Source organism: Marmota monax, unplaced genomic scaffold (assembly GCF_021218885.2).
Source record: "Marmota monax isolate L192 unplaced genomic scaffold, Marmota_monax_Labrador192_F-V1.1 WCK01_AAM20220418_F8-fsc00021, whole genome shotgun sequence".
Lineage (NCBI taxonomy): Eukaryota > Metazoa > Chordata > Mammalia > Rodentia > Sciuridae > Marmota > Marmota monax.
The window spans coordinates 11,730,309-11,752,193 of NW_026695228.1; the positions used below are offsets into that span (position 1 = coordinate 11,730,309).

The 21,885-nt window shown below is 42.3% G+C and overlaps 1 protein-coding gene across 2 annotated transcripts in view; it reads left to right on the forward strand.

Annotated features, from left to right (window-relative positions):
- Xylb (xylulokinase) overlaps nucleotides 1-21,628 on the forward strand; it is a 40,111-nt gene extending 18,483 nt beyond the window's left edge. The window contains exons 13-19 of one of the 2 annotated variants that reach the window (XM_046436779.2): nucleotides 732-847; nucleotides 1,542-1,615; nucleotides 3,861-3,957; nucleotides 10,158-10,216; nucleotides 12,042-12,129; nucleotides 15,233-15,318; nucleotides 17,081-21,628. In XM_046436779.2, the coding sequence (XP_046292735.1) occupies nucleotides 732-847; nucleotides 1,542-1,615; nucleotides 3,861-3,957; nucleotides 10,158-10,216; nucleotides 12,042-12,129; nucleotides 15,233-15,318; nucleotides 17,081-17,158 (598 nt within the window). In that variant the 3' untranslated portion in view covers nucleotides 17,159-21,628. The remainder of the gene's footprint in view (nucleotides 1-731; nucleotides 848-1,541; nucleotides 1,616-3,860; nucleotides 3,958-10,157; nucleotides 10,217-12,041; nucleotides 12,130-15,232; nucleotides 15,319-17,080) is intronic. The other variant, XR_006850189.2, reaches the window with a different exon arrangement.
- The last annotated feature ends 257 nt before the right edge of the window (nucleotides 21,629-21,885 follow it).

Genomic DNA, 21,885 nt, shown 5'->3' on the forward strand with positions numbered 1-21,885 from the left:
TACCATTCCCTGGGGTGAGGCCAAGGAGGGATGGGCAGATCTGGCACATCTTGGGCACCTCAAGTCATTCCACTAAGCAGGCTCAGATGGGCAACTGAGACCCCCGGGACCTATCTGCTCTTGCCAACATCTGAGTTAGGTGGGGAAAAGCCTAAGACCTGGGGTCCTCCAAACCTAAGTTCAAATTCTGACCCTACCACTTATATATCCTGTGTGATGCTGGGCAAACCCCATAGCACATCTCAGCCATACCTTCATCATAAAATGGAGAGAATAAGATTGTTGACTTGATAGTGTTGTGGTGTGCCTAGCTCATGGTAGACCCTCATCAAATAGTGAGAGGGACATACTGCTTCCTGACCATTCTCACAGAAGGCCTGGGCTCTGTGATCTGACCATAAGCCTTTGGAAACCTTAGGAAGCTAAGCCCCAAGATCTATGGAGGATTTGTAGGTTAGTCAGCCTATCAACCCCACCCTGTTGTATAGATACCCCAGCTCCCTGACTCTGCCTGGGCTCCTTTGTGGCAGCCTCCTGTGTAAACAGCCTGAGATAAGTGATTCCAACTCCTCTTAGGGATGTGCCAGGATCCTGGAACTTGGGTCAGAGCCTCAGACATTGGAGGTTCTGGTTCCCTGTAGGCTATGGTCCAGCCTCACCCGCAGGCTCTCTGCCTGAGACTCTTCCAAAACCCATGGGTCCAGTGCTCAGAGTTGTGTACACTTCTGCAGCTTTAAAAATGGCTCCCTCATGAGAGAGAAGATCCGCAATGAATGTGCTTCCTGTTCCTGGAGTGAGTTCTCTAAGGCACTGCAGTCCACAGAGATGGGGAACGGCGGAAACCTGGGTAGGCTGTTTAGTGATGCCTGGGCCTACTAACGGGCCGTAGCTGTTTGCTGGAGGGGTAGGGTCTGGAGCCCCAGGAGTTGGGGGAGAGGAGGCCCATGGAGAAGTCCAGGGGAGTCCTGTTTGTCTGTACTTCTACTCCATAGACCTCACAAGCTGATGTGTTATCCCATGTTCTGAGTGAGAGTGGGGCCCTGATAGCAGTTGTCCACTGCCCAGTGTACTCGGTGGAGGTCAGGCCATAGCTGCCTCTTGTGACCTCCTTGAAGCCCCCGGTGACAGGATCAGAAATGTCATCCATAATATCTCCCCTACCCTGGTGCTTCCCCATACACAGCTTTCTGCGTGGACTCAAGGTTCTATTAGGAAAGGTACCCAGCACCTGGGCAGGCCTCTGAGCAGGGAGAGGATGTGCCTCCCTTGGTGAAACCTCTGTTGGTATTTCAGGAGGGTTGGGTAGCCATTTCTTTAAATGGGCTGCCAGGAGGGAGTAGGAAGTCACTTCTAGGAAAACCTGTCTTGGGCCTTTCTGGGTCTCCTTTTGTTCTGACGGAAAGAAGGAACTGAAAATATTCCCAAGGCTCATCTGTGGACATGGATACGGGTCATTTCACCTTGCCCTTTTCTAAGTCTGTTGAGAAGCTAATCTTTGTTTTTGATGCCTGACAGCTAATCTCTTCCTGGTTTTGTTTCAGGTTTTTATTTTGATGTAATGGAGATCACCCCTGAAATTATTGGGCGTCATAGGTTTAATGCAGAAAACCATGAGGTAGGTATGTTATTAGCTGCATTGATTCCAGTTCTGAGTGTTAAATTTAACAGTTGCCTGTCAACTTGTGCTACTTTTAGGGACTTCTTTTCCCCCCATCCACTGGTGAAACAGAAATTTTGCACGTGTAGCCCACCTTCTCGAGGGGGGGAGGCAGCAGGGTCTAAGACAGCACCACCCTTTCCCCCAAGGAGGAGCATGGGAAACCTGAGTGTTCTCTGAGCTAACACTTGCTCCTAACACTGCTACTGAGTGTCATAGCGCTTGTTTCTTTGTTGAGCCATACCCTAAACCTACCCATGGCTCATAGATTTTAAGGTCAAAAATTGCTTCCTTGTAGAAAAAAACCTATGGGATGGGAGATACTACCATTTATTGAGCACTATTTGGTTCCAGGCACTGTGTTTGTGGTTTTCTGAATCTTTCATTTACTTCTTAAAGCAATTCCAGGAGGTAGGCATGATTATTCCTCTTTACAGATGGAGAAATTGAGGCTTAGCCTTAACCTGCCCAAAGTCACAAAGTGACAGTGAATGCAGGAGGCACAGTCCCAATTCTCTCTGCCTCAGAAGCCACTGTTCTCTTTTTCCTTCACCACATGGCCTCTCCCAGGCGGGATTTAGTCAGTGGGTTTGGATTGACTTTTCTGATAGTTACCCAATAGTCATTATCCCATATGGGGTTGGATCTGAGAGTTGCTGTGATCCCGTTGAATGTGGATGAACCTCTTTAAGACACTATTTAATCATTGTAACAGGTTGGTATTGGAAAAATGGCTGACAGTGGCATAATATATTTGGTTTAAATGGAAAGCTTTCAAATTAATGAACTCTCCACCACTGTAACAAAATACATGAGAAAAACAATTTAAAGAAGGAAAAATTTATTATGGCTCACTGTTTCAGAGGTTTTGGCCCATGGTCACTTGGCTTGGTTGACTGTGGGCCTTTGGTGAGGCAGAACATTCTGGCAGGGAAGGCATGATATAGTAAAGCTGCTTATCTTGTGGTGACCTGGAAGCAGGGGGTGGGGTGAGGAAAAAAATAAACCCTTCAAAGGCATTTCTCCACCACCACCTACTTCCTCTAACTAGGCCTCATTTCCTAAAGTTTCTACCACCTTCCAACAGTGCCGTCAGCTGGGGACCAAGCTGTTAGCACATGACCTTTATGATCCAAACCATAGTGACTTTATATGAAATGAAGGGAGTTCCTCTTGGTCCTCTGATGTGATCAGTTTGGTTTCTGTTCAGAGAGAGAGAGAGAGAGAAGATAGGTCTGCTCTCTTAGACATGTCAGTCCCAGCTTTGGCAAGGAGAAGGTAGCAGACATGTCTGATTGGTGTCAGGCGCTAGGGACACAAAGGAGGGCAAGACACAGGTGGTCCTGGCTCTGTGGAGTCCACAGTCTAGAAAGGAGGTGGACAGTAAGCAGGTAAAGGAAAACATACACCACTCCAGGGGTGATGCAGGAGAGAGCAGGAGGTGGGCTGGGGCTTGCCCATGTGGTGTGATCCGAGTGGCCCTCTCTGAAAAAGGGCCCTTAGGCTAAGACCTGAAGGATGGGGAGGCTCTCACTGTGGGCTGGAGTAAGCTTCCAAGGAGGGAGCAATTGGGGAACTGGAAGTAGGTGTTTAGGCTAGAGTATAGTAATTGGTGAGGGAGGGAGGCTGCAGGTTCTATTCTTGGTCTCAGGTCCTAGAAAGACAGGGTAGAGCTTGGGGGTGACACCCATCAGTATTAGCTTGACCAATGCCCCTCAGCTCCACAGCCGTGGTCTTTCAGCATAAGCTCATGGCTGTCACCTATCAAGTATTAACTACATCTATCAGGCTGTCATTTAATATGGTCATTATAATAAGCCTAAAAAAAACAGGTGCCACTCTTACCTCAGTCTTGTTAAGAAAGAGAATGACATTCAGCAAGATGGAAACAAATCAAGATCACAGAACTGACTGGTGGAGTCAGACTTTAACCCTTGGCTGCCTGAGACTGAGCTCTGTGAGGCCTCTGACTCCCTAAAGTGTTACACACGTGAGATGCGCGTGTCTCTCTCACTCTCTGTTTCTTTTTGTTTGTGCATGTGACAGGTGAAGTTAGTGGTTGAAGAGACCAGCTACTCTAATTCTGGTGTGTTGTTGAAAAAGATCTCTCTCTCTCTCACACACATACACACACACATGCACACCTGCACACCAATGGGCGTTGGGAGTTCCTCACTGTGTGCCTACCTTCTCCTGGAATCAGGTCCCAGCATTCCCCAGAGATGTGGAGATTCGAGCACTGATCGAAGGACAATTCATGGCCAAGAGGATTCATGCAGAAGGCCTGGGCTACCGAGTCAGTAAGTGAACTGCTGGCAGGGTATGTGCTAGAGTAGGGGCCCAGGGCCCAGTCACACCTCAGGCCAGGACAGGCAGGACAGTGTCTAAGTCTGTTACAGGGGGCCTCACACAGGAGGGTGGTGGAGCCTGACCCTGTTGTGGTGGGGGGGTGTGATAAAGTGAGTCTGCCTGCCTCTGTGGGCAGGTGTGGAAGAGGAGGCAGTTAGCCTGCTTCTCAGCTGTTTCCCCAGGAACCTGCTTTCTTAGCCAGGAATCACAGGACTCAAAAAGGATCCCGAGTACCTAGCCACAGACCAGATATCCTGAGCTCTGGATCCTAGGGACATGGGCAGTGCAAGTGGCAGGCTCTACTTTGGGTCATGACTGGGACTTTCCGCTTGGGCCAGGACAAGTGGGGATTCAGTACCACCATCAAAACTCAGAGGACTGACATGAAGAGGGCAGATCCAGGGCTCAGAGGGAGGCAACCAGGAAGAGAAAGGGATTCATGAGAACTGGAACTGTGGAGTAGGTGACTCCAGAAGATCAGTGGGTTCCCTTTACTGATGGTATTGAAATGGTCTGAGGTTCTGAGAGGAAACGAGACTGGATGACCATAGAATTCAGGTTTCCGAGATGTATTTGTCCCTCTGAGAAACAACTGTTGTCACTGGAGAAGGTCAAAAACCTCTGAAGCCACTTTGCTTGAGGGCTCCCTTAGGAGCCTTTTATGGGCAGTTCATGTTCTGTGTAGGATATGCTTTATTATGTCTTTGAACCAACCCTGTAAAAGGATGCTATAAAAATAAGCACTGGATAAACCTCTTGGAAAACCTGTTAGACAGCATCTGCTAAAGCTGGATATCCACTTTCCCAGCAATCTTACTTCTATGTAAATGCACAATTGAAATGTATACACATGTTCTTTAGAGGTTCATGAGAACCTTTATCATGATGTGCTTAATAGCCCCATGGTGGAAGCAGTCCAGTGCCCATCCACAGTAGACAGGATGAATGCATTGTGGCCTATTCATGCAACACGATGCTAAGCAGAAATGTAAATGAACCAGCTTCAGCTACATACAACTAAATGGGTAAATCTTGCAAAAGTAGCACTGAGTAGAAGACGGCATTCACTAGAGTATAAATGGCAGCGTTCTGTGTACATCAGACTCAAGACAGACAAAACTATTTGCTGTTGTTGGAAGTCAGGGTAATTAGTAGTTATCTTTCAGAAAAGAGAATGAAGCCAGGCTTGGTGGTACCTCCCTGTGATCCCAGCACCTGGGGAGGCTGAGACAGGAGGATCACAAGTGCAAGGCCAGCCTCAGCAACTTAGCAAGACCCTGTCTCATAATAAAATAAAAAGGGCTGGGGATGTAGTTCAGTGGTAGAGCACTCCTGAGTTCAAACCCCAGAAACACACACACACACATACACACAGAACATTTTTTGTACAAAACAGCATAGAGATATTTATCCCCTTAGCAAACTTAAAATCAGAATCAAACCTCTTTCCAGCTGAGCTTATTCTCAAATAAAACCTCTCTCTCTCTCTGTCACTCTTTTATTTTTTTGATCAAGCCCAGGACCTTGCACATGCTAGGCAAGCACTTTACCACGGAGCTACACTCAGCCCTACTCTTTTTTATTAGAGCATATTAAATACATAGAATAATGGGTTTCATTGTGGCATATTCATACATGTGTATGACATTTTGATTATTTCCACTCCCCATCACCAAACGCTCTGATCTCCTCTATCCTTTTCCTTTTTTTTAATAGTCTTTCTTCTAATTTTATATCATCTTTTCCCCCTAGATTCCACATATGAGAGAAAACACGAAATAATTGTCTAACTCTGACTTCTTTCACTTAACATATTCTGTAGCTCCATTTACTTTCCTGAAAATGACAGGATTTTGTTCTTATAGGTCAATAATACTCTATTATGTACGTATACCACATTTTTAAAATCCATTTATCTGTTGATGGACACCTAGGCTGATTCTATAACTTGCCTATGGTGAATTATAATAAACATGAGTATGTGGGTATCTTTATAGCATACTGACTTTTTTGTATATGTGTGGTACTGGAGATTGAACCAGGGGCATTCTACTACTAAGCTACATTTTTCTTTAAAGATTTCTTGTAGATGGACACAATATCTTTATTTTGTTTGTTTATTTTTTATGTGATGCTAAGGTTCAAACCCAGTGCCTCACACATGCTAGGCAAGTGCTCTACCACTGGGCCACAATTCTAGCTCCCACAGCTCTTTTTTAAATTTAATTTTTAAAAAAAAAAATGACACAGGGTCGCACTAAGTTGCCAAGGCTGGCCTCAAACTTGCGATCCTCTTTCCTCACTCTCCTAAGTAGATTACAGGTGTGTGCTACTGTGCCCAGCTAGTATATTGACTTTAATTCCTTAAGCTATATACCCAGGAGTGGTATAGCTGAATATGTGGTAGTTCTATTTTTAATTTTTTAAGGAACCAATTCCCATGGTGGCTATACTAATTTATGTTCCCACCAACAATGTTTAAAAGGTGCTTGCAGCATTTATTGTTACTTGTATTCTTTTTTTTTTCCCCCCAGTATTGGGGATTGAACCCAGGGTGCTTTACTGCTGATGTACCTCTCCAGCCCTTTTTATTTTCTATTTTGATACAGGGTCTTGAGCTGTCTTGACCTTGCCTTCTTCCTGCTCAGCCTCCTGAGTACCTTGAATTACATACAGGGGTGCCCCACCTCAACATGTTATTTGTATTCTCCATAATAGGCATTCTGACTGGGGAGACCCAGCCCAACTTTTATCTTTTTATATTTCTTCCTTCTATGTCATTTGAGTCCTTTTCCTTTTCTATATTTTAATATTTTTATTCCTATTTTGTATTGTCTTTTGATTAATGCATTTCAAAAGGCTAGATGTTAGCTGGGCCTGGTGGCGGCATGCCTGTAATCCCAGTGGCTTGGGAGGCTGCGGCAGGAGGATTTCCAGGTCAAAGCCAGCCTCAGCAACTTAGTGAGGCCCTAAGCAACTTAGCAAGACCCTGTCTCTAAATAAAATATTTTTTTAAAGGACTAAGGATGTGGCTCACTGGTTAAATGCCTCTAGGTTCACTTCCTGGTACAAAAAAAAAAAATTCCATAACATGTTGTGTGTTCAGTTTTGCATTTCTTTTCTTTTCTTTTTTTTTCCATTTCTAAAAAGAGTAATTTTCATCTTTTTCTGTTCTAATGAATGTTCTTTAAAACTAGCCCTTTGCTCTCTTGATATATTCCCCATTTCTTTAGTTTGTAGGGGCAGGATGAGAGAGAAAGTGTGTCTGCACCCTATATTTCTTAGCTCAGCTCACTGAAAGAGGCTGGGAGCAACATAATCCCAGTAGCAAAGAACATCCAGAGAACGAATTTGAACACCTTTCTCCACCCAAGGAGCCAGAGCTCCTTGGATTAATGAAGGTTATAGGGCTGATATAAGGATAAAACAAGTTGAACCTGCCACATTTTCTGTGCTATGTCTTGTCTAATTTTTTTCTGTCTCTGTTTACCACTCTAGTTTTAAGAAATTCCCTGATTGGTATCCTTCAGGTTATTAAATTTGACTTTGCCGTGTTGTGTTTATTATTTAGCCTTTCCATTTAGTTTTTTATTTTTGTAACCATACATTATTTTTTAATTTCTAGGACTCTTTCTTGTCTCCTGGTTCTTTCTTATAGTGTTAGATCCTTGGTTTTGGAACGTTATATTCCTTCAAATATTTCTGAAGATTCATATTAGGATTTATTTCAAATTGGCTTTTTTAATTCCTTGAGTTATTCCCTTATTTCTAGAGTACTCTGTTTATTCACGTCGATCCTTCTCTTTCTTGCTATTGTTGTGGTTGTATTTTTTTTTTTCAAGAACAGAGTGACTGGGCGTTCTTGGTGCTAAATGAATCACATCTCTTAGTGGAAACAGGAAGCTTAGGTTTCCTTTTCAGGAGCAAGGTCTCTTCTCCTAGTGGACCTTCCTCCCTGCCCAAATACAAGAGATACCTAGACAGGCTATGTATTTGGGTGAATGTGTTAACTTTCTGTCACTATGGCAAAATACCTGACAGAAACAATTTGAAAGGAAGAAAGGTTTATACTGGCTCACAGTCTCAGAGATTTCATTCAGTTCATGTTCACTTGGCTCTGTTGTTTCTGGGCCTGTAATAAAGCAGAACGTCATAGCAAGGAATACATGTGGAGCAAAGCTATTCACCTCATGGTGGCTGAGATCATAAAGAAAGGGGCTGGGAACAAAATCTACCCTTGAAGGGGATACCCCAGTGACCTACTTCCTCCAATAGGCCCTACCTCCTAAGGTTCCCACCACCTCCCAGTAGCCCATTAAGCTATGAATCTGTCAGTAGATTAGTTCATTTATGAGGTTAGAACCCTCGTGATCCTATCACCCCCCAGAGGCCCCACTTCTGAACACTCCTGCATTGGGAACCGAGCCTTCAACACCAGAGCTTGGGGGACATTTCATTTCCACACAACAGTGAAAAGATAGATTTAACTTGATGCCTTTGAGCCTTGTAAATGCTGTCAAGCTGGAGTCTTCCCTACAATGTCTTCAAATGCCAAAATGAGCAGGATATTATTCTGGTTAAAAGATGAGCCCAGCTTCTTTTTCTAGTAAATAAGTGCAGCCACATCTATCTGTCCATGTCTATCTGTCCGTCTGCCATGGGAGTTTGGTGTTACTTCAGGTTCTACTTCTCTGTCCACTGCACCCTAAAGACTTCACTTTTCACTTGAGGTCAGACCAGGGACAAGGAATGGAGAGAAGGGGTTTCATCACCACCAACACTTAGCATTAACCACCTTTAAATTTGTTGCCCATCTGATGGGTGGGTCTAAACAGATATCTCAGTGTTAGTATAATCGATGTTTCTTTCATTAATGAGTTTGAACAGCTTTGAGTAACTTTAGTTTCTTCCTCTTTGAACCGATTTTTTATATCCTTTCCCATTTTTCTGTTGAATTGCCTTTTTAAAAATTGATTTGCAGAAATTCTTATGGCATTGATGAGTATGCCACTTACTATGTTAAATACTACATACTATGGATCTTTGCTTTTTTTCTGAATTCTATCATTTATCTATTGCTTTTTAACAAATTAACTCAAAATTTAGCCCCTTAAAACAATAATCAGCCTTTATTATCTTACACAATTCCCTTGGATCAAGAATTTGAGTCAGCATAACCCAAGTGGTTCTTTTTGTTCATTTTTTTGTAAAGGTGTCTTCTTATGTTGCCCAGGATAACCTCTAAATCCTGGGCTCAAGGGATCCTCCTGTTTCAGCATCCCAAGTAGCTGGGACTATAGGCACATAACAGAGCATCCCAGGTAGCTGGGACTACAGGTGCATACCACTGAGCCTGGCTCTGCCTAGTGGTTCTTACTGAGAGTCTGTCTTGAGTTTGCAGTTGAGCCATCTTCCAGGGCTTGAGTCTTCTGAGGACTCCATAAAGCCTAGAGGATCTGCTTCTAAGATGGTATATTCACATGGCTGTTGGCAGAAGACCTTGGTTCCTTACCATGGAGACTTCTCCATGGGGCTGCTTGAGTATCTTCATGACATGGCAGTTAGCTTCTCTTGAATTGAGTAATCCAAGAGAGAATGATCTACATCAGAGCAAGATGGAAGCTGCAATATCTTTGGAGTTCATACCTACCCTGTCACGCACACAAGTCCTGTTGGTTACATGAGTTAGCCCTGTTGAATGTGTGAGGAGGTTACATGAGAACATGGATATTGGGAGGCATGGGTCATTTGGAGGTCATTTTGGAGTCTGGCTGGCATATCAGTCTTAAAGATAATACTTCTTAACCTTTATGTTAAGAATGGTGTTTGTTGCAAATTTTGGTGAATTCTTCTGTCTTGTACAGTCTTTTAATCATCTAAGGAAATTTCTTTCTATTCTTGGTTTTTTGAGAGGTTTAAAAAAAATAATGAAAATGTAAGACAATAAAGGTGGATGGACAGCAGTCTCCCTAACAAATTACATGTGACAGGCCTACGTAGACAGAATCAGCTTTGGTTCTCTTCCTGGTCATGGATATTACAAGAGGCATTGCTCCCTCACAATCACTCAGTGACTGAAGAACTCTGGAAAACAGCCCTCTCTGCCGTGGGGGAATTGTCACAGCCATTACACTTTTTTTTTTCCTTGCAGTGCCCAAGACAAAGATTCTGGCCACAGGAGGGGCATCTCACAATAGAGACATCTTACAGGTAGGTGCTGGTAGTGGACCCCATGCCATGGCCCCTTCCATGTCTGTCATGTCTAAGAGCCAACAGGAAGGGCTGCCTCTGTTTCCACACCTGCAGGAATGGGGAGCCCATACTCAACGCTCTCAGAAGCTAGCTCTTTGGCCTTATAGCTCCCACTGTGAGTGGGTTCCATCTTACATCCAGGTGAATTCTTCGGTCTTTTATAGTCCACTCTCTGATAGCAGCAGTGGCCTCTGGAAGCCCATGGGAAGTGCCTGTCCTTCCCCTGTGTGAGCCTTCTGACATCTAAGACAGTGTTCTTGTTCCTTAATGTTTCTCCCTTCCAATTTAACTCTCTGACTTTCCAACCATTCCTCTTGTAACACAGTTTCCAGGCTTTGTCTCTATCCCTCTGGTCCTCCATTATGCTAGAAATATATGACCCAAAGTAAAATCAATCTACACATGTCTGACACTCAGGCTATCACATTGTACAGCCATTAGCTCCTCCTAAGGGGACACTGTACATTTTGGGGTTTAGCCTGTGGTTGCCTTAGCTATTTGAGTAATGACCTCAACTGCTGCATTCTGGCATACCTGTCTTAGGTAAGATTATCTAGGAGCAGAGCCTGAAGTGAGGATTCTTCTATAAGTTGTTTATTGACAGTACTCCCAACAAGAAGGGAGTATGGAACTCGGGACAGGGTTGGGGAAAAAGAATAAGCAAGGATATGATCTGGAGTCTGCTTTAGCTTTGTCCTCTGGGGTGCTCTGGAGCATGAATTAACTACTGAGCTAGTTCTGCCTTGGGCAGTAGGGCTAACTAACTGCCTTGGAGAGGGTTGAGCATAATCCTTGAGAGGTGGCCTCTGTTCAGCCAAAATTTGTTCTCAAGAAGTACTGTGAGCCCTTAGCTTCCAATACTCAGCAGCTGGGTGGGGGATACACATGATCCAGTGAAGAGAATCCTGATGGGGTGCCAGTGGCATCTACTACAATACCTCTGGGCAATTATAAGACCTTCCCTCCAGTCTTTTCCATGTGAAATCGTCTTAAGACAGTTCCTCCATTCTAAATTTATGCAATTTAATTTCTGTACCTAAATGAAGAGCTTCATCATGATCCTTATAAAATGTGTCCTTGGCTGCATGCCTATAATCCCAGTTTAATCCTTGGCTCACTGAGGTAGGAAGATCACAAGTTTGAGGCCAGCCTTGGCAACTTAGACCCTCAGAAACTTAGTGACCCTCAGAAACTGTCTCAAAATGAAAAATAAAAAGGACTGAATATGTAGCTCAGTGGTAAAGTATTCCTGGGCCCAATCCCCTATACCAAAAATAATAAATAAATAAAGTTCCCTTGTTAGTTTGTGCTTGTTAACATTAGTCTCTTTCCTAGCTGTCAGTGGCATTTAGTAATCATGCCTCCTAAATCTCCTGCTTTGTCTTGTTAAAATGGTTTAAAAGTACAGGGATAGCCTGGAGAGCTGTTGCCCTCCACTAGGGACTTCCCCTAGGTCACCCTTCCTCTGTTATCCCCGGGGCAGCGTGGCTATGTGTATTTCTTCTTCTTTTGGTACTTGGGGTTGAACCCAAGGGTGCTTAGCTACTGAGTCACATCCCCAGCCCTTTTTATATTTTTATTTTGAGATAGGGTCTTGCTAAGTTGCTTAGGGTCTCCCTAAGTTGCTGAGGTTGGCTTGAACTTGTAATCCTCCTGCCCTAGCCTCAGGAGCTGGGATCACAGGCATGCACCACCACAAGGAGAGTCTGGAAATTTATTCCAAAATGTCCTTGTGTCCTCTGAGGAATGACTCACCACCATAAAAACTCTGTGTCCTTCCCAGGTGCTTGCAGATGTATTTGGCACCCCGGTGTATGTCATAGACACTGCCAACTCAGCCTGTGTGGGCTCTGCATACCGAGCTTTTCATGGTAGGTTGATGAATGAGGGATAGGAGTCTCTGGAAGCATTCTGGCACTGTCTGGGCTGAGGAGGGTGGGAAGGGAAAGTAAGGTGTTCCCACTTTGGGGAACTTGGGGACTTTAGCTTCATCTTTATCTCTCCCAGCAAACAAGGACCAACCTGTGCCCTTCGTTCCTTTATTCTCTTCTTAAAATCGAGACAGGATGTAGAGATCTGGGCTGGAGTCTGCTTTAGCTTTGTCCCATGGGGTGCTCTGGGACACCTCTGAATGAGTCCTCTGTGATAATCTGGCTCTGCAGAGGGACACTGGAATAGGGCACAGGACATGCTTGAGTGGACATGGGCCTGGGTCTGGACAGATGGTGGGCAGGAGAGGTGGATAAAGCTGAGCCCTACGTTCAGCAAGAGCAGGACATTGAGACAATAGTGGAGGCTTCAGAACCAAGCATTCCAGCACCCTGGACAGCTCCGTGTATGCTATGATTGAGGCCCTCAAAACCTCCAGATAGCATCCTCATCCAGGAGAGTTCTGGAGGGAGCAGCTCTTGCCCGCAAGGGCGGTCTCCCTCAGTTTGGACCAGTTTTCCCTGTTTCCTGCCTGCTGAGGGAGCTTCTGGCTGCTGTGTACCTCCAGGGCTTTGTCCCTTCCCTCTCTAGTGCTTCCAGTCTTTTGCATGCTTGCTCACAACTCTTCAACATACTTATTCAGACTTATAGTTTTCTTTTAATGTTGAGAATAAATCACAGATATTTCCTCAACAATTAACCTTCTTTATTCCTCTCCCTTTGCCTCATCTTCCTCAACCCACCTCTTATATCAAGATCACTAGGGGTTTTATTTCCAGATTGTTGTATTTTTAATTATATTTTACATCATATTAGCTCTTATTTGCACTTAACTATGAGTCTTTCTTCCTTTCTTTCAACTCTCTGTATTTTCTTTTGTCTCTACTAATTTTGTTTGTTTGTTTTATAGTGTGTGTGTGTGTGTGTGTGTGTGTGTGTGTGTGTGTGTTGGCACTGGGGATCAAACCCAGGGATTTGCACATGCTAGGAAAATGTTCAAAGTGACCATAGGTGGTATAACTGTTGCCCTACTGAAGTGTTTTTATAGGTATCCTATATATAGAATGATAGGATGTAATAGGTTAAAATCATGCTAAGGGCTGGGTATAGCCACTGGTAGAGGCACTTGCCTAGAATGTGTGAGGTCCTAGGTTCAATATCCATCTCTATTTCTATGCTAGTTTTATTGACAAATGAAATGAATTGATTGATTGATTGATTGACTGTGGTTCTGGGGATCAAACCCAAGGCCTCATGCATGCTAGACAAGTACTCTGCTACTGAGCTACACACCCAATCCTCTAAATGAATATTTTAAGATAGAATCCAGCCAGTGATAATTTTGAGGCCTGACATGTCCAGCAAAGTTTTGGTTTCAATGTCCCAAAGAATGCTGGGTAAAGGAATCTGAGTTCAGAGTACTTTTCCCAAGAACCTTGATAATGCTGTTGCCTAATCTGGCCTTCAGCATTGCCAAGGAAAAGTCTAGAGTCCATACGATACTCCTCCTACTGCAGAAATGGGAAGGAGTTACCCTTTAGGGACTTTACTGCTATGTTATCCTATGTTTTGATTTTATTTTCCCTTTCTATGCTCCTTTAGTTGCTGAAGGGGACTGGGTCTGTTGCCATGCTCTGCCCTCCAAAACCAAAGCCTGATCTGAATCCTAGCTCAACCTCAAGGCCTGTTAGCTGCTTTATTTGGAGCTTTCTCCTCCCTGGCTGGTCTGGGAATGAACCTCTCCTGCAGCAGGGTTGTGAATGTGAGTGGAGCCAGGAACAGAGTCTTTGATTTGTTTCTCAGCTGGCCACCCACCACCCATCCCACTCCCTCATCCATACCCCTCTGGCATGAGATTTTCTAGCACCTAGTTGGGAAAACTGGTTCTTACGTCTTCAGGGGACCCTCCTTTGCTCAGGGTGCTGATGCATTACTCTGGCCATCTGACACCCCTGCTTAAAATGCCTAGGATTTCCATACTGCTTCTTGCCCACCCGTAGCAGCCTTCTCCCCTTTCCAGCTCTGCTATGAATTTGCTTGATGAGCTATGATTGAGTGCCTCCTATGTGCCAGACCATGTGCTAGGCTATGGGTATGGTGGTGACTCAGAGAGATGCAGTCTCTGGCCTCTTGGAATTTGTAGCTTGGCAAAGGAGGGACTTTAAACAAAGGATCACCCAGGGCAATGTGGCTTATTGGCAGTGTGCCTTCCTGACAAGTGCAAGGCCCTGGGTTCAATTCCCATACAAAACAAACAATCACCTAACAAATTACAAAAAGTGCTATGGGGAAAAGTAGATGGTGCTCAGGGTTGGAGGCTGGGGGAGGCCTCCTGAACTAGTGAGCTTCCTAGGAACAAATTATCTAAAAAGGAAATAGGTACATGAAGAGGGAAAGAATATTCTAAGGCAAAACATGTGGAAAGAAGACCAGGGTGGTCAGAACATGGTGAGCAATGGGAGAGTGAAGCAGTACAAGGGAAGACAGGCAGGTTGTCTGCTTCTGAGGGTTGGCTTGGCCATGCCATGAAAGGCCACTCTACAGCAAGCAAGACAGACTAGGCCCCTGCTGAAGAGCAGTCTGACTTGAATTTTTTTTTCTTTTTTTAAAAACAAATTTATTGAGGGGCTGGGGTTGTAGCTCAGAGGTAGAGTGCCCGTCTAGCCTATGTGAGGCACTGGGTTCAATCCTCAGCACCACATAAAAAATCAAATAAAGATATTGTGTCTACCTATAACTAAAAAATAAATACTAAAAAACCAAATTTATTGAGGTACAGTATGTGACACAAAAGTCACCTATTTTAAGTGTACAACTCAGTGATATTTTTAGTAAATTTGCTGATTTGTGCAACCATCACCATAATCCAGTTTTAGAATGTTTTGATTTTGTCTTGATGCTGGGGATCAAACCCAGGGCCTTGAACATGCTAAGCATGATCTTGGCTTAGAACCAAACCCCTAGATTTAGGACATTTTGTCACCCCAATGTGATCCTTTGCAACATGCACAGACAGGAAATGATCTTTCCCTTCTTGAACTACAGGTGGAAAAGACGTGCCCTTTTCAGAGGTCGTGAAGTTAGCCCCAAATCCAAGACTAGCTGCTACTCCAAGCCCAGTAGCTTCTCAGGTGAGACACCATCATATTTTGTCATGCATTTGCACTGTGAAAGCAGACCAGGGTATTTTTTTCCCAAAAAGGTTAAACTTGATGTGTTCAACTGAAGAGGAAATCCTGTTTTGAAATTATCAAGAAAATGGGGCAAAAGAAGCGAGATTGTCAGCTGGAATGCACAAATATTGCTGACACTGATGGGAATTCTGAAGATAGTGTTGGTTTGGTGGTTCCGCATCAGAAGTCTGAGTAATGTTCCTTGCAGTTCCCCAGATCAGCAATGGACAAAGGGAACCTAATGTGAGCCGCCTGTGTTATTTAAAACTTCCCAATAGTCTCATTTTTCAAAAGTAAAAATAAATAAGATTAATTTCAATAATATATTGTATTTAATCCAACATATCAAAAATATTGCCATGACAACATGTAACCAGTTAGAAGAATTACTACTGTAGCCAACTTGTGCACACAAGTTGCTCTAATCCCAGCTCTTCGGGAAGCTGAAGCAGGAGGACCATAAATTCAAGACTAGCCTGGACAACTTAGTGAGACCCAGTCTCAAAATAATACAATAAAAAGGACAAGGAATGTAGCTCAATGATAGAGCACCTTGTTGCTCAATTCTCAGTTCCAGAGTTAGGAAAAAAGGAAAAAATTTACTATTATGATATTTTATTCTTTTTTGTATGTGTACGAAGCTTTTGAAATTTGGTGTGTATTTTGATCTTACAGTTCTAGGCAGGCTTCAGGTATGCAAAGGCACACTGGCTTGTGGCTGTTCTCTTGGATAGTGCAGCTCTAGATGTGTCCCATGTGGTCTCAGGATGTCAGAGCTGCTTCAAACATCATGCTCTCATGCAGCTGTGTTCAGAGGCAGGTATTGGAAGGTACCTGAACTGTAATGTGGAAGGCAAGAGGGAGAAAGGTGGGCAGGTAAAAAGACCCTCTCCTGGACCACTGTGGGAAATGCTGGATGGACCACCCTGTGGTCCCCATTGAAGAGGAATGCTGGCCAAGATCTCTCCAGTCTATACCCTTCTGAGGGCCAAGGTGTGGCCCATGGCAATCATATGAGTCTGAATGTTTAGAGGTATCTAAGAGGACTCCTACTGGGCTGAAGACCCTACATGTAGAATTATTTCCTTACTAGAGTTTCACAGTAGTATAACAACCAGGTCACAGACTAAGGATCCCTTAATACAGATATGAAGTCAAGTTGATTTCCACAAGGGTTGTCCCATCAATTTTCACCAGATATACAGTGAGACAATCATTCCCAACTGCCCTCACCAGAATTTTTTTAACTTTTGTAGATTTGATAACAAAAATTGGTTTCTTATCGTAATGTACAGTTTAAAAAAAAGTCTTAAAATACAAGTTTGAGAACTAATAGCAGTTCTTTTTATTTTCTTCAGTATTGGGGATTGAACCCAGGGCTTTGCACATGATAGGCAAGTGCTCTACCTCTGAACCATATCCCCATCTCTTTTTATAATTTTTTTTTTTTTTTTGAGACAGGGTCTCCTTGGTTGCCTTAGGCTGGCCTTAAACTTGTGGTCCTCCTAACTCTGGGTCCCAAGTCACTGTGATTACAGGCATACTACCATGCTCCTACTGACAACATTTCCTCTTTTATGAATTGATGCTTCCTTTCCTTTGTCTAGGAAAAAAGCTAAATTGCAAGCTAATAGGATTTAAATTTTTTAAATTGCAAGTTGCAACCAGATGTCAGAGCACCCTCCCCTCCTGTCCTAAATTGTTCTTTCTGCCCTTGTAGGTCTACGAGGCCCTTCTCCCCCGGTATGCTAAACTTGAACAGAGAGTCTTGTTCCGGACCCAAAGGCCTCTGGAATGAATTCTGCAGGCCCAGGCACCCCTGCCACCCCTGCCTGCCCAGATTCACTGATCCCACTTGGAAACACAGCCCTGAACAACAGGGACTGTCTTCCCTGTTCTGAGCCGCTCTTCCTGCTCATGTTGACTCCTCAGAGTGCTCCTGCCCATCCAGGATCATCCTGAAGCTGACTTCAGCACATCTTCCTGAAGATATTTGGGCTAATAGTGCCCTACGCCCTAGGTCGAGAGAGCATTTCTCCTTTCCTGTCTTTCACTCAAGGATGCAGGATAACACCGACTCTGGAATATATCCACTAAAAATTGTGATCTTTCTATTTTCAAAGGCAGAATGAAAGCTGATCTTGGGACCTTAATCAGCAGAATGGGAGAAACAATGCCTTCTCCCTCGCCTACCCCGGCCCTGACTATGCTCACGAAGCACAGATGCCCCACCCCATACCTTGACCCTGCTGTTCATCATCTCCCATCACCCAGAGCCCACAGACACTTCTCTCCTATACCCTGGCCCTCCCAGCTGTTTCTGCCCTGTTCATTTCACCCTCCCAGGTGCCTTCCCAGGACTTCTCCTGTCTCACACCCTCCTTCCTTCATATGCTCACCCTTCTCTGCATACAGCACTTGTCCCTCCCTTATGGGTCACCCAGTTTCTCCCCACATCCACCTGGTGTAATTCACCATTTCCCACCTGAAAAGAACTAATAGTCCTGGTAGACACACTTCTCATGCCTTCCCTCAGTTCTGCCCAGAGTCTACTAGACTCTGGGTCTAGTTGGGCCATCTCCCAGGTGGTGGATTTTAGGGCTCTCTTCTCTTTCTCATTGCAGTTCAGTTTTTGAAGATATTTTATCATGTTTCTGGGAGAATTTTCCAAATTCTTGATTTCTTTTTTTTTTTAAATTTTTTTTTTAATTTTTATTGTTGGTTGTTCAAAACATTACATAGTTCTTGATATATCATATTTCACACTTTGATTCAAGTGGGTTATGAACTCCCATTCAAGTGGGTTATGAACTCCCATTCAAGTGGGTTATGAACTCCCATTGATTTCTTTTTTATTTGGAGTATTTTCATCAGGTAAAGAACTGATCTCACTTTCAGTTATCTTTCTATATTTTTATGGAAATTGGATTCCTTCTTCCTTCTTCTCCACTACTCCTGTTTTACTTTAAATCTCTCTATTTCTGGATCAATTATTTGCAAAAGCTTCCATAGAAAGTCCTTTGTGATCTTACTCCTGTTAAAATCCTCCAGATTTTTCTTCTGTCACAGACCTTTGCTGATTCCAGTTAAACCAAAATACTTGTGGACTCATCCAGAGTGGCAAGATGCTGCAGGCAGGTCTGAGACCTGGTGGATGAATAATCCTGGTGGAAACTCAAAAGGGAGGTGCTTAGACTGTGACTAGGACCAGAGTGTCACTTCTATTAAGAGATGAAGCCATGCTGAAAGGGAGTGGTGTCCCTCAGAGGTTGGTGGGTAAAAAGGGGAAAAGGAAGCAAAAATCAAAAGATAACAGCAACTCCAAGATACAGAAGAAAACACAACTCCCTCATCACCATCTGGATATTGCTTGTTAAAGAAATTTTACATCAATCAATAGAAAAGGGCTCTCTTGGACCGTGAAACAGAGTGAACTGTAACACAGCTCTCCAACAGAAAATTTTAAATCAATTAAAAATTCGTGGATGTGAAAGAAAACCACAAATCACAAATTCAAAAACAAAATGAAAAAGCTTTTCGAACGTGGGAAAGAATTTTAACAAAAAGATAAAGTCATGACAATATGGAGACTAAATTCCAACACATCCAAATGAAAGTAGATAACCGCTGTAGTACAGTAAGGCTCAAAGAAGGCAGGAATGCGAAGAAGATAGGCAAAGAAGAGACAGCATGGGTAAATTGGAGCTCCTGAAGGAAAAAAAAGAAAAGAAAAAGAAATTGAAATGGTGTTAATATTTAGAATTTCCCAAAAGAAACTTCTGAACACTCTGAGCAAGTGCTCCATGACTGAGCTACCTCTTACCCCTGAAACTAGATCTTGAAAAGATCACTCTTGTCACTTGTAGAAATTGGCCCCAAAAGATCAACTCTGAGACCTACTGCAGCAAACTATTACATTATGAAGCTAAAAGAAAAATTCTCCAGGCCAAAGATCTAGTCCCTTACAGAGGAAGATCAGGTTGGTGTTAGACTTCTAAACAAAGCAAAATAGCAATTGAGTGACAATTTCAAAAAGTTTTTTTTTTTTAAATATGAACTATGGATTTTTATATCCAGTTAAGCTGTCCTTTAAAATCCAAAGACGTAGCAGGAAGTTTTAATTATGCAAGAGCTCAGGGAATATTATAACTTTTACAGAAAGAGAAGGTTCATCCAACTAGGAAATGATTGGGGAAACTTGAGCAAAAGTACATCTTTAGTTGTAGATCTGACCTCCAAATGCAAGCGGGGTTAAGGGTGAAAGAATAATTTCAAATGGTACATGCTTTGACAGAGGTAGACAACTAGAAAAGTGGAAAAGAAGGGAGAGGGAAAAAGGAAAGTATAAGAGTTCTTCATGACATAAGCAATATGTAGGAGTCAAACATTATTTAAAATTGACAAACCAAAGGTTTGAGGTTTAAGTAAGGAGAAAGGGGAATTAAGAGCATTAAAGTATACTATACTATTGAAGGCAATAGTATAGTATAAACAATATCATCACTAGAATAAAAATGCAAATCTCCCTCAATACCCAGAGACAATAAGTAAGTGGAAAATGTAGTGAATATAGCATCATTCACATAGTAAATAATAAATCCAAGCATGTGAACCCCATCAATAAATGTATGTGGACTTCATCCACCTATTGAAAAGAATTTCAGATTGACTTACAAACCAGCATGTCTGTTATTTACAAGAGGCAAACCTAAATAAGTGATTCAGAAAGGCTAAAAAGTAAAAGGATAGGCAATAGCATACCAGACAAATAGGAACCACAGAAGGCAAGGTTTACAATTCATTTCTTTTTTTTTTAATTGTTTTTAATTAGTTACACATGACAGTACAATGATCTTGACATATCGTACATTTGAATCAGATGGGATATAATTTCTCATACAATTCATTTCTAACAGGGTAAAATTCAGGAAAAGAAGAGCATTATGATATTCAATGCGAAATAAAGATACACTAATTATGAATGTTATAGTCTGAACTGCTCGGCTTGTGAACTTTGAATGATATTCTTCAACTCCCACCTATTGCCTGTGTAACAAAGAGTTCTTTGTACTTTTCTTTCCCTTTCGTTTTTCATTATTCTAGTTGTGTTGCTTCTGGCTTGTCAAAGCATATGACATTTGTACGACAAACTGCAAAGAAAAATAGCTAGAAGTAATAAAGAAATTTAACACAGCACTCTTATTCAAGACTGAAGTCGAGGCAACAAGAACTACATAGGATATTAGAGATCTAAATAACAGTTTCTATAAAGTAGATCTTTTGAATATATATTGAGTTTCACACCTTGGTAATATTATCTATTCTGACAAAATTGATAATTTATTATACTATAAAGAAAACCCCAGCAACTTGCACAAAATAGTAATAGAAACTTTAACCACAATGCAATGAAATGAGAAATTAATAGAACACTTTTTAAAAAAAAGTCTTACCTGGAGAAAAGCTTCCCGTTAAACTACTCTTGGGGAAAAAAAAAAAAAGAAGCTAAATCAAAATTTCAGAACTTCTCAGAAAAATGATTAATAATGAAATTGATGTTATGTAATTAAAGCAGCAAATGAAATATAGCTTATAATATTGGAATACTGATAAAAATGAAAAGTGAAATGAATTGATATCCAACTCAAAAGGGAAAAGAAGAATAACCAAGTGAAAAAGGAAAAAATAAGGATGAGAACACACAGGTTAGGAAAATGAACAAAAAATAGGATAAATGAATAGAAATTTGATAATAAACATGGACAAACCATTATGTAATGTAAGGGGAGAATGCAGAAATACATGGAAAAAAATAGTGAAAAAAAATTTAATCTTAAAGATTATTTTTCACAATTGGATGGAATTAAATATGACAACTTAAATTAAATGGATAATGATCTAGGAAAATACAATATACTAAAGTGATTCCAATAGATAGGAAGTTTAAATAGACTAATTTTCTTAAAGGAAATAGAAACAATTATCAAAGAACTACCCTGTAAAAAAGAGGTTAAATGGGGAATTCTGCCAAATCTTCACTGATCAAAACACTATAAAAAAAAAGAAAAAAAAACCTCCTGATTATTTTAGGAAGCAAACATAACTTGATCCTGTATGGAAGGTTGCAGAAAACAGCCCAAATCTTTACATGTCCCTGTAACCTCATAACCTGCCATGGAATTCTGTTGTGCCATCCCTGTGTGATTCTGGGCCATAAATGTGACTTGCTTTAGCAATGGAATTGTCATAAATGTGATGCAAAATGGGATTACTCCCACTTGTGCTCTCTGCCTTTGTCATGAAAATTCTGTAGCTAAATGGACCTGACCGAAGCCATTCAGTTTCAACCTTAGGGTTGTTGACTATCTCAGACATATGAGGGAGCCCAGAGGAGACCAGGACTACCCAGCCAAATAATTATTTTTTAAGGCATTGAGATTAAATTGATTTTTTACACAGCGATAACTGATGGAAATTAGTGCCAAAACAAAAACCTAACATATTTAACATTGGAACTAGGCTGCG